We start from the raw sequence: 13,277 nt of genomic DNA, 5'->3' as shown, positions 1-13,277 counted from the left end.
GGGTAAAAGATGCGAGAAACTCTGGTGCGGTTCATTAAGTGAAAACACACAGAGAACAAGAAGAATATGTTTTCTATAGCTCCGCTGTTATTAGCACGCCAGCACATAGGACACATCTCATCTCATGTAGCTCTATAAGACATTTAGCTCAAGAGGAAACCCCTGCGGACTCAATCAACCAAAGAATTATTCTCAATGTAACTGTATTTGTGGGTTTATGACGGTTTAATCATGCAACACAAACTTAAATTGTTTGTTTCCTTTGCCTTTAAACAAAAAATGTGACTGTGCTCATTGTATCGCGCAGACTCAAGTTTTAAAAATGAGATTTTGTGTCTTTATTCCTAAATGATTTAATGTTCCCTCACATGCACTTTGTTTTAATCCTGAAGAGTAATGCATCACGTCGACACTAGAGGGCAATGTCTTCCCATGTAACAGCACTGAAACAGCATCCATCAGACCACTGAGGAAAATACAAAGCATCTCAGTACATGTTGTAAACTCACAGCCATCTTTGAGAAGTTTTGAGACTTTCCTAAACCTTTATATTTTTAATAACAAGCGCAACTATCATTTCAAACCCTCACGCTTCACGCTTGTTATTATTTTCTTACAGCAAAATAAGATTCCTCAAAACTCATCTCTTATCATTTTATAGAAAGCTATTAAATGTGTAAACAAAACAACAACAACAGTGTTGTTTTCAAAGCACCAGCTAAGCTCAAACTCATTTATTCGTCATCACGGCGAGGACCTCGATGTATCACAAGTAAACATAATTTTGCTGGCTCACAGTCAGTCTTGAACTAAGTTAATAGGTATTTAATTACATTGATGCATCATATAATTGGCAGCTCCGAGAAAGGAGACAAACTGGGGCAGGCGGCCTGGATTGGGAATTAAAGAGATGTATTTATCTAAAGCCTGTCTGATTACCTGGCAGAACCTCACAGACAATAGGGTAATAAATCTTCAGTTCACCGCTCTCATCTCCAGTGAATGACTCGCAATGTGGATGCTTTAAGTGAGCGTGTGCCGACACATACACACATGCATGTGGCGGGTGTATGTGTGGAGCAGCTTATTAAAATGTGTAATAGATTTACTGACCCTGATATGCCACTAGAACAAAAAGTAATTATTCATACTGTGTAGAGCAGTCTAATTTTAACCAGTGGAAAGATTTTAGAAAGAGCGAGATGGAATTAGTGAGGCATGGCTAAGGACTCAAATGGGCTCTGGGAAGGCATTTTGGTCTCCTGTTAAATGACTGCTTCATCTAGGTGTGAAAAGCAGGGGGAACTTGAGGCACTTCAGGGAGAAAAATTAAAATGGCAATTTTATGATATTAAAACATACTTTGATTTCCAATAGCTTTGCCTCACTAAACTTTCAAATCGGTATCTCGTGCTTCCTTGAAAACAGGTGTACCAAAATAAGCCCGGTGAGAAATTCCCTGTTGTGCTAGAAATTGCAAAAGATTTTCTTTTTTTTCTTTTTTTTTTTTTTAAATGTCACTGCTACACCATAAGCAGGCCGCCCTTTTACCTGACAGGGTTTCCATCGCCATTAAGAGCCTGCTGCGTTTCGCTGCAGCAGGTTTGGTTTTCCATGTGTCATATCAACGTTTGCTCCTCTTTAGAAGGAAGCAAAAATTCTGATTCATAATTCAGGCTGTTAGATGAAATGACTGCGGTTGAAATATTGATGACCGTGGAATATTGCTGTGCAGCCGCTGCTAACTGAGTCTTCCCTGCTCCGTCACTCCTCCTCATAGCTTTCTCAGGTTCTGCTAAGTGCTTTGAACCAAGACCTCATCCAGTTCACACTCAAGCCGGGGGTGCAGGTGAACGTGTACGCCACGCGGCTGTCTCCAGGTGAGTCCGCCCGCCTCTGCCGCACGCTTACCTCAACAAATGGTAGTCCAGTCCATTTTTGGGAGAGAGGTGTATTTCAGGTGGTTGTCTCTGAGGCCAGATTTTGTGCAAGTCTTCCAGCTTGGAGGTGAAGATGACTAGAAAGTCCACATGGGTACAAACGAGGACTACAAACTACTGACTGGGTCATTGGTGTATTGTTTGTTTTTTATATATGTAGAGAGCACTATTAATAGAGTGGATTATCATGGATAAAGTAAACTGAAAGTGGAAACAGACAACTTTTCAACTCTTCCTCTCTAGTGTTTGCAAAAGGTATTATTGGTGGCCCCACTGTCACAAAGACAATCAGATTGCTTTCCGTTTTCTCAGAGCTTAGCAATGGGGATCTTTTTCTTTTTCCGGTTGTAGTTTCCACAGTTAATTTAGTTGTCCAACATCTGCCACCTCCATTGCTGGGGATAGTAACTATGAAGAACTTGTCCCTTTCTACCAACATGGAACCGGTTCTGTTCTGGCTCCCGCAACTGATGTTGAACTGTTCAGAGCATTTCAACCAAAATTAATTTGGTTCAGAATCCGGCAGGTTTGTTCTCAGCTGAAACCAAACAAATGTCAGGTTTGCCTTGACCTGAAGTGCGAACCATGACGACATGACAGGTTGGAAAGACAGGATCAAGAAGTCAAGTGATAGTCATAAAAAAACAACACGTGTGGCCACATTAAAAGTTAGTCCATGTTTGTTTATTGGGTAAGGTCATCAGTGTATTCAACAATTTTGCTACTACGGTTCCCTTCCTTTAAGCATTGTGACACGCCCTCTGCTAATGAAACATCCTTGATTACAGTGGTGTCATGCAAAACTGGTGGAAGCATCGGCTGGTCCACTAGATAGCACCAAGGCTCCAAGAATCCTGAACAGAACCGGGTGAAACCACAGCTAATTTGGTGGGAAAAGGGGTAACTGATACACTTTGGTAACTGGGGATAGCTAATCCTCTTCCTGTTTTGGTTGTGCAGTGGTTGAAGCACTTCCTTTTTACTGCAAATTGAGCCTTCATTTACCCAGGAGCACAGTGAAAGCGAGGCTCATAGGGAACCAATTTAAACACAGATGATGTCATTATGCTATGAAGGTAGATAAAGTGTTGATTGGACATTAGCTCTCTCTCATGATTCTGGTATAATGTAAGTACAACAACACAGCAGTTGTGACTCGTCATTGTTATATAATTTATATTCATATGGGATAAAGAAAAAATGTGCATTTATCCTCATTTGGCCTGCATGTGCACTCAATATCTCTTTCATTCTTTCTCCTTCAAAGCCCCTCTCGTGGACAGCACTGATAGCGGCCACAGTGGCACCGCAGTCATCATGCTCGTGTCAGTCGTACTGATGGGCTTGGCTGTCTTTGTTATATATAAATTTAAAAGGTACAGTACTGGGTCTAATATATTGTAACCACAAACAAGGTGCAGAAAAACTGTGTGAAATAATGTGCAAAGATTAATCCTCAGATTTCCAGATTCACATCATCGCAGATATCTACGATAAGATAGATGTTATTGTTTTGTTTGTGCATGTGTGTGTGTATGTGTTTGCATAGCGACCCTGTTCAGAGTCGGCCCCATTATCTACAAGCGAGCACCTCACCGCTGAACTCCTAAAACTTTCCAGAAGTATTCAGACTCCATATATCTCTGAGTTATGGACACCCGCGACACAATAATAGCTCGAGGAATAAGACAATTCCCCTCTGTCTCAATCTGCAGAATATTACAGGGAATGACAGTCTAATCAATTCTCCCAGAGTGCTGAATGGGTGTCAGAGTCCTGCAGTTATCAATATTCATCTATCTGACAATGTGAGGGTTGACCTTTCGGAAATGCTAAACACAGCCATCCAAGGTGAGGCATACTCTGCAGAATGGCAGGAAAGGTTGAGGAGATAAGTCCTGAGACAACATATATTATACAGTGAGGGACATACAGTAAATAGCATCCTCTGCTGCAAGTAATCCCATGCCAATCACGGGGGGACTGGGTTAGTTCCACTGTAGTTTCTGGGTTTTTTACTCATTAGAAAGTAAAACCGTACTTAACTTTAACTTTCAAGATCTTAATTACTACATTAAGAAATCAACTTTTAGTTTCTAAAGCTGCTTCAAATGTCACAGCACCAGCTGCGGCACAAAATCACAAGGGGAGACTCTGAAATTAGAAATGCAAGATGTTAGTTTTAAGCAGAATTGGGGGTGCATCTGAGGGGATGAAAAATTGATTGAAAACGGAGGTGAACAATATGAAAGTGAGAGAGCAATGCCCAGTGGAATGCAAAATGCCCTAGTTTCCAGCTTTCAAGCAATCCTCTCCCATCCTTAACAGTTAAAAATAGTGTGTGACACATTATGCTTAGTGAAAGCATTAGTGAAACAGACCTGATGGCAGGTTTCCATTAGCATGCCTTTTTTTAAAGTCTTATTTTTTTTTTTTTTTTCCCTTGCTCCCCCTCTGTATGACCTGCAGGAAGATCCCGGGTATCAACACATACACAGCGGAGCAGCCTGACAAAGAACAAGAGGTCATCCCGACTGTGACCTCCATAGCCGTCCCAAACCCTGAGGGGGACAAGCTGACCTCACTGGATCATGTGGATGTACAGTTGGACTCAAAAGGCAAAGGTATTATGTGTCTCCCTCTCAGCTGCAGTCAGTCCTCAAGAATAGACAGAGTTTATTCACATTGTTATTTTCACATTCGTATGTTGGACAATGAGGGTCTGTAACTTGACAAAGTAAATGTGTGAGTAAGTCTGAGGTATTATTACATCTGTGAAAGAAAGCAGGTAATCACCACCTGCATTGTTTTCAATCCAATAAAAGAGGCAGCTTACAAAATGTTTAATTAGTTAAAGGGACAGTTCACCTCAAAATCAAAAAATACATATTTTTCCCCTTACCTGCCGTGCCGTTTATCAGTCCAGATTGTTTTGGTGTGAGTTGCTGACCATAGAGATGTCTGCCTTCTCTCCAGTATAATGGAACTAGATGGTGCTCGACTTGAGGTGCTCAAAGCGCCAAAAATATACATTTGAATAGCTCAACAGCAATGTCTCTTTCCAGAAATTATGACCCAGTTGCTCAAGATAATCCACAAACTTTAATAGTGTCATGTAGGCACTATTTTCTCTCCACCGAACTACACCTGCCAACTGCATCACCTCACAGAAGGAAGCGTGCATCTACTCATGGACAAGGGCCTCGTGACAGCGCAAGATGTAAACATAAATGGCATCCTTTAGGTTTGGAGGTTACCAAAGTATTACAGTATATGAGGGTATTTAGAAATCCCAAAGGTATAATTTTCAATACCGTCAAAAATACACATACTTCTCTTTCCATTAAACTAATACAGAGATGCTGTTTTAAGGCCATGTATTGTAGTGCACATCAAGCACCACAAGAGGTCAGTCTCTACTAATAGAAAAAGCAACTGAGCGAAGAAAGATGGCGACAGTGAGTGGTAGGGATAACGTTACAGGACTAGTAAAAAAGAAAAATGTCTTTGCCCCTGTTCGGGAGTATTGCCACCTATAACTTTATCTTGAGATGACTTCTTCTAACGCCAAAACCAGTTAATTAGCCACATGTTTTTTATTCATTGCATCATCTCCAGATCTCCATTTTGGGATCTGCCACGATAACTGTCATCAGGTCCTTCAGAAAGAAGGGCATTTATTCCCTATCTATTTACAGTATTAAAGCATATAGAACCAGCATTGTAGGCTCGACAATATGACGTACATGCTCCGATGACTTCTATCACCAGTAGCTCAGCTTTTACTTCTTTTTTTTTAAAACACAAATTCCATCATATACCGCGGTGAAATGTCAGGAAAGGCAGGAAGGTATTAAAAAGAAATACATACTGCCCAGGCTTAGCATCCTCTGTTAAGCTGTAAGGTTAGCTCGCTCAGTGGTGCTAGGTGAGCTAACAGCACATACACGTTTCCTGCTGTGTGGTGATACGGTTTGGCAGGTGTAGTTTGGTAAAAAGAAAATAGTTCCTACATGTCCCATCTGGCAATAGTGGTTGTATTTTCCCAGGTTCTGACATATCCAACTACTTCTTAACTAACTTAAGTTTTAAAGTCATTTCTATAAAAACTATTCACAGCAATGCCTATGAATAGTAAAGCTACAGTCACACCATCACTTTAATTAAAGACATTATTGTACACATGGAAATAACAAGGATGCTTTTTTCTTCCTGTTAATTGAACTTTCCACTCTGAATTTGCAGAAATGTAATCATTATCCTTGTTAATTAGCACAGCAGACTGAGTTGGCTGTACACGTACAAAACACTTAGGCTCAGGAAAGCAGGGAGAGAAAGCCTTTGATCAGGATAAACTTTACACTTGTAGTGTTTCTTTTATCCTCTGCTATTCTGTTAACAGCTTGGCTGCAGTTTTACACACAAACATGATATTTTAGAGTTCAAAGAAGTACTCGTAATGATTTGACTGATCTTTTCGATTTGTGTCTGATGCAAAAATGTTTTGCATGTGATACGGGCCAAGTGTTTGGCATGACATAGAAATAAAAACAAACTACTTAGCAATGTGCCATCAACTTGTTCAGTGTTATTCTACCAGATTGCATACGGCAGCATCGCTCTCATACACCACTTAGAGTTCTGTGATTGCCCTGCTCTTAATTGCTCATTATCAAACTACACGTCCTTGTTTAGGGGCTTGGTGTGGGGCAGTCTGATCGAACAGAAGGCTAATGTGTGTCTGAAAAGACTTGTTGCTGTTGAATTTTTAAAGTGTAATTCTTTGATAAGCACTACAGCCATTCAATTCACCGTCTTTATGTAAGATATCTCACAGCCTCAATGCGTAAAACCAAAATGTTGTTTTAAATATACTTGCATATCACAAGGGTTAAGTGAGGATATGTTTTTGTAAATTGTGTGAACTGGCTCTTCAGGACAGCAAAGAAAGTTGTCGCCAAAGTTGTGCCAGTATATCAATAAAGAGGATCAGTGGTCACACGTTAAACTCACTGACAGGAAAGAGATACTTGATATTCACTTATTGTTAAGTGCTGTTGCTATTCTCCCTCCGCCTATATTATTATACAGGAGTTGCCAAGATACAGTTATTATGTGGGGTATATTTATGTATTTGCCAACCTGAGTTTGTCACCGTGCGGTATTAGTATTCACAGGTAAGTGAAGCACAATCAAGTGCGAGCTAAAGTGATGAGAATGTCTAGGTGAATTATTTGACCCAATAAAATAATTAGTGCATCAGGAAAGTAGCGGTGTGGTGAAAGCATTTTCATCAAGAAATATCTATGAGGTTCCAGCTGATTTACCTCTACCCGCAGCTAAACAATCGACCCATCCAAGATAAATGTGTTTGCCTGCAAAAATACACCCGTATGCAAATGGCTACATAAAATTCCTCCTCTGTCTCTTCCCTTTCTTCTCCCTTGTCAGGCTACCTGCCATCTCACACAGACATCAAGCTCTCTGATGAAGCGCCCCATGTGTTTTAATGTTGAGAGTCTATGACCAACTCGAAAGCAATACATCTTCTTTGGCAGTTACTTCCAGCAAGCGATGAAACCACGGTCACAATGAATGGTCTCGAGTGTTTTGCTACCCATGCATGGATGGACCAGTTCACACTGTGCTGCCTAATCCCTCTGAGGAGACTGTACAGATTTATACTTGCTTCTTGAAAAAGGGACACTTTTTGACTGAAAATACTTGTATTTTTGCAAGGACATTGATCTTTTTATGTAAATAATGTACATCCATAATGGAAGAAGTAAAAGTTATTTGTCTCAGCTGGTTACAGCTGCGCCTGCTCAAATGCGAAAGTATCAAAACAGCGGGACAGAAGTGATGTATAATAATATCTCAAAATATGCTCCTGTTTCTGTTCTTTGGGCTTGTGTTTGTGAAGTTTACTTTGTTTAACTATGTGGAAATAGCTTATCTGAGTAAGACAGTGAGGGAAGCAGATTCATTAAGCTCTGTACAATCAGTAAATCTTATCGCCAGATTCTCATCAAATGAAAGCTTGCAATATCCAGGAGATGAAGGAGGGCTCCTAGTCCCAGATCTGTGTATTCCATCAAGCCTGTCTCTCTGCCGCTCAAAATGTTATATATGTCATAACAAAAATAAGAACAGGAGATTAAAGTGGATGGACTAGATAGGTGCATACAGTAGATGAGAAACTGAGCAGTCCCTCGTTTAGGAGACGCAAATTAGCCATTTTAGTGACACTGGAATGAACGCTAACACGATAAATGTTAAACCTACTTAAAAACAGATTATACACAAATCTTCTAATCTAAATCATGCATATGGATTATTATTGCAGCAGCAATCTTATATTTGATTGTTTAACAGTCATTTTGACTGTTAAACAATGCAATGACTTTTAAACTTGTGCTTCGTACTTATTTATGCCTTTAGCATTTCTTGTACATTCTGGTTTCTATAAGGAGAACTAAATGTAAATTTTCTGAATAATTCCTGTGTTAACAAAGATGCTACAGTTTCAGCAGCAAACACTCGCTGTAATGCAGTAAAAAGTGCTACTATCTGTATTTTATTTCATTATTAGCTTAAGATTTATGAGCTATTTGTTTGTGTTTGAGATTTACCACCATCAAGTTAAGACCTGTGCTCTTTGTTACAAGACATCTCTCATGTTTTTGTTGCTTTTCTTTGAACTGATCTCACTGTGAAGGTTGTGGTGCCTTCTTACAGGAAGTACGACAACACTGAAAAGACACCAGGTTCGAATGGAAACGCGTTCTTATTTTTTCATCTTTTTATTTGTTTATTCCGGACTGTTTATCTGGCACGATGATACCAGCATCTCCACATGGCTTTTCCTCAGTTTACAGTAACGCAGTGGAGCCTGCAGTCTGTTCTCGGTTTGCCCCCAAGGACTCAGCGGACAAAAGGCTGCGGATTTGTTCATCTCCTTCGCTGCGAGGGACACAGAGATAGAGAAGACGTATCTCCTGTCAACAAGGCTCAGCCTACGCACAGAGCTTTGGTCAGCTGCTGTCTCTTTGGGATAAGTACTGAAGTTCTTCTTCATCAAACTTTTCTTTTTAAGTGTTGTCAGCATCATATGTCAGTAAGACAAATTGACTAGAGGCTTCTCCATACTTCTTCCCTCCAATCCTGCGATTGAGCCTGAAGCATAAATAAACTCGTACCCGTTGTCAGGTGAACGCTGTCTCTCCACACCGAGCATCAGAGGACTTTTATTTCGTGCTTGTTTTTTCTTTATTAAAAGTTTTTGTCAATTCCCAATAATCAACCTGTGAATACGATTGTGGACATAATTGCATGATGTTTATTTTTTCCAAGATATTTATATTATGTCTTAATTAGAAAAAAAAAAAAGTTAGAAATGTGAATTTTCCATTTCTCAAAGGCTAGAGGACTTCATTCATTACAAGTGACTTGATTATACAGTGGGTTGTTACTGTGTTTTTCATTTGATCTTGCAGAAGTAACCATGGTTGCGGAATAAAGCAGAAACACAGCATTCATGCAGCGTGGCTGGTTGTTAAACTCATTTCCCAGAAGCATAAACAGCTTATTCCTGCTGTCTTCGATCTGTTAAAATCTATGTAAGTTGGCTGCAGCATTTAGTTGTGTTTGACCTTTGATTTTGTCGATCGACAGACTGAAGGCCAAAACTGTGCCTGAAATTGGTAGTTCTGATCGACTGACACTCACTTTTGTAGAATTTTTTCACTTCATCTCTGTCTTTAACAAGTGTTGCTTAGCCAGCTCAAAGTTTCAGTGCATCCATTTGCATGATACAATGTGGCCGAGCGGGAGGACAATGAAAAGCACCAAGTAGCCTGGAGTGATTCTAATGGGCTAGTTCCTTGGCTCTCCCACTGTGCAACAAATTAATTATCCCCTCTCCAGGAAATCGACACACGCGCGCACACAATCAAGGAAGATTTTCCCAGACTGGGTAGCACCTTGAATGAAAAATGTCCCACAACAATAACCCACAGCAATATTGTGTTAGCCACAGTGTGAAATTGATGAGCATGTTGCCTTTCATTGAGTGCTACATTACAGTGTCTGGCTGCAGCGAATCATCCATTAGTGATTGTCACCGTTCAATTTGATTGTGCACCGCCGAACATCCCAGGGCAGTTAGAGAAAGGCCTTGGTGTTAATTCAGACTGAGAGCAGGAGCGAGAATAAGACTCTCGGGGCGTTGATGGCTGTTGGAGTGATGAAGATTGGTGTGCGATATGGAGCTGTTGAGGTGGCAAACAAAATGCAAAACAGAGGAACAAGGGCCTTGTTGCTGTAGCTTTGTGTGTGGAGAATCATTTTAGCCAATCAGCCACACCGTTTTGTTCTCCAACCTTTCTGCCTCTTTGCTATTTTAATGTGAAAGGTTTTTTTTCTCCCTAAATCAGGACAGAGAATGAGCAATATAACGCCAGTGGTGGTTCTTTACAAAATCGTCTGTTTCTCATCATGCAACCACAGCCTCAGTAATTGTTCCCATTAAATAGAAACCATTTGTAACTGGCAACTTGAGTGATGGAGTGATAGAGGTAAAATGAAGCTCAGTCAAAGTGTCAAATGGGAATCTTCACATGGGTGTTATCACACTTCTGCCCATTAAAGCCGACTTCAGAGCCTCTGAGGGATCATTAAAAGAGTAGTGCTGAGACCGATACACTGGCTGCTACAAGGCACCCGAGTTTAAGATAACACTGGGGCGATGTTGTAAAAGCAACGCTTCATGAACCTTTTCAGGTTTAAGTCATGACAACATGTGCATTTCTTACTCACTGACACCTAAAAAGTCTATCTTAGCATCTATTCACCAGGACACAAGAGTAGGGCTGGGTATCATTTAAAAACACTATGATACCAGTACCAAACCTAGAATCCTTCAAGTGATACCAATACCAAGAGAGTGCCTTATTTTATATGTGAAGAGTGTTGTGTAGTGGAGCCATACTTTCAAATGTTTTGGTGGTATCTCAATACACTGAACTGCCTTGTTGCTGCTGCAGGAGTGTGAGTTCCACGCCAGGCATGGATGTATAAAGAGACCTGGATACAGCATTGGCAGCAGGGCCCCATTCGTTCCTATGTAAAATGCTCAGTGGCACATGAAGCTAAAATTGTTAAACTGCTGCATATAAAATTACTCAGATGATTGGGTGTTTCAAGGTGTGGCCCAAAGAGCAGGCACATTAGAGAATTCATTCAGCCAAACTAGCTACTTCTGGGTTAGCGCTCTGTCAACTTGAACAGGGATATAATAGTTCAATTGTGCAGCTCCTCTAGACTTTCCAAATGTAATCGGACCAAATGGATTAAACCCTGATAGTGAAATGAGTTATTTGCTAAGGCTGTGACACTAAAAAATTGGATCCACTGATTTACAGACATCTCTTTCACCATGTAAGGCAGGGGAAAACATATTTTTGAGCCACAGGGCATTATGTGACAGACCCAAAAATTGTAATTATACTGTTTGGTAACAGTGAAAATTTGCTTTAAACCCTGGCACTCTTTCTGGGGGACCTTATGCCAGGGGACAGTTGGTGAGTCTGCCCGCCATTACACGGTTAACGTTACTTAAAAGATTATTACAGGTTTGGTGGCAGAGTGGAGCCGTTTAAATGTTGGTGTGAGTTTGTTGTGACGGTTTAATGGCTCGGTGGTAGCACATGCTAACTAACACTGGGCAGTCAGTGACTCCGGCGACGGCAGCAACAGAAAGTTTCCTGATTTGGCGGGGAGTCGAAACATTCCAGGATCAGACCCCCGACACAAAAAGGATCAAATGCAGCCATCTTTTGACGAGAGATGTTTCGATACTACTTGGTATACTTGGTATCGGTGCTAAGTATCGATAGCCAGCCCTACAAAACAGTGTAAACTATGTTACAATCCATTTCAGCACATATTGCGGGTGCATGCATGATAGAAAAACATAGTTCCATATAAAAATACATTTATTTTGAACAATTTTAAAATGGCAATTTGTTCACAGTAAGAAACATGATTCAAAACAAGACGATTTATATATCATAGACAAAAATGAACAATATCATAGATCATGCACAACTTTTGGCAATTGCACAACTAGACTATTAGACAAGGTGTTCAATAATTTGTTTAATGTGTAAAACCAACCATGATATATATATTTATATATATACAGTACTTGCCCACCCTAATGTAGTATCATATCTTTTATCACATAAGGGCATGCTACTGTAAAAATCAAATAAAAAAGTGGACATACAGCTTGTTGTAAGAGATTGAATGTCATAGAAACATACTACTGCCTGTTCAGTGAGTTGACTTTACAATAAAGTAGGATGAGTCTACTGTATAGATTTACATTCCATCTTCCTCTATGTACAAGTTTACAGTGTTTCCTCTCCTGAGGCCAGACCTTTACGTCCATACATCACATTTTTGTTCATCTGAGAAACAGTCATTGAAAGCACCATGTTATCTTACAGAGCAAAACCAACTACACATTTCTGTCTTAGAAGCAGTCACGACAGTCAGATTTCCACATTTCTATATAAATATTCATTAGTGTATATTTACAACTCAAAGACCTCTAGTTATAGGGCGGTAAATGTTCGTGTTTCTCCAGAGTGTGAAGTTAAAGTGGTTTATTTAACGTAACGACCTATTAATTATACGTCTGTGGAACGGAGGCTGAGCAAGATGTGTTCTGCCTTAAACAGAAAACTCTCTCTGTTGTTGTTTGAGTTGTTCTTGATATAGATGAAGAGACAAAATCCTAAAAACAAGATAAAAGGGTTACACCTGACACATTTTAAAGCCTGCTGGTTTAGTCTGTGTGTCAGAGAGATGCATTTGTATTACATTAAATCTGTTTATCATATGAAGACCTGTATTGTTTAATTACACTGCTTTGTTGTGCACTTGATTGTGATTAATCAAATTTATTTTAGTATTATACGGTCTGTTATTTCTGAATAGCAGATGCTATGGACACAGTTATGATCATAAAGCCTGTTTACACCTGGTATTAACATGTCTTGGGTGATCCAATCACAACTCGCTAATTAACCACCAAGGCATTATGATCCAATCACTCAAACCACTTGCCGAGGTGATCTGGTACACATCTGACTAGGTATATTTTGTAGTGTAAGTACTAATGCAGCCTGATGTGTCCCCTATAAGGACTGTGTCATCAACAGTGCAAGTTATGGTGGTTGTTTTGGTGACAGCACCAAAACTTGCCCAATTCATTACAACTTGGATGAAGTGTTGCATGACCGTCCATCGTTTGAAGCTATGGAGGGAGAC

General features: G+C 40.1%; 1 protein-coding gene across 1 annotated transcript in view; it reads left to right on the top strand.

Annotated features, from left to right (window-relative positions):
• The window catches only part of LOC126406984 (VPS10 domain-containing receptor SorCS1-like), a 69,298-nt gene extending 59,863 nt beyond the window's left edge, over window positions 1–9,435 (top strand). The window contains exons 24-27 of the mRNA XM_050071613.1: window positions 1,781–1,880; window positions 3,208–3,316; window positions 4,410–4,564; window positions 7,392–9,435. Of these exons, the coding sequence (XP_049927570.1) occupies window positions 1,781–1,880; window positions 3,208–3,316; window positions 4,410–4,564; window positions 7,392–7,450 (423 nt within the window). The 3' untranslated portion in view covers window positions 7,451–9,435. The remainder of the gene's footprint in view (window positions 1–1,780; window positions 1,881–3,207; window positions 3,317–4,409; window positions 4,565–7,391) is intronic.
• Window positions 9,436–13,277: the final 3,842 nt, after the last annotated feature.

The sequence above is a fragment of the Epinephelus moara genome, chromosome 19, assembly GCF_006386435.1.
Source record: "Epinephelus moara isolate mb chromosome 19, YSFRI_EMoa_1.0, whole genome shotgun sequence".
NCBI classification, from domain to species: Eukaryota; Metazoa; Chordata; class Actinopteri; order Perciformes; family Serranidae; genus Epinephelus; species Epinephelus moara.
The sequence above is the reverse complement of the archived record's forward strand: the minus strand, read 5'-3'. Positions and strand labels throughout refer to the sequence as shown.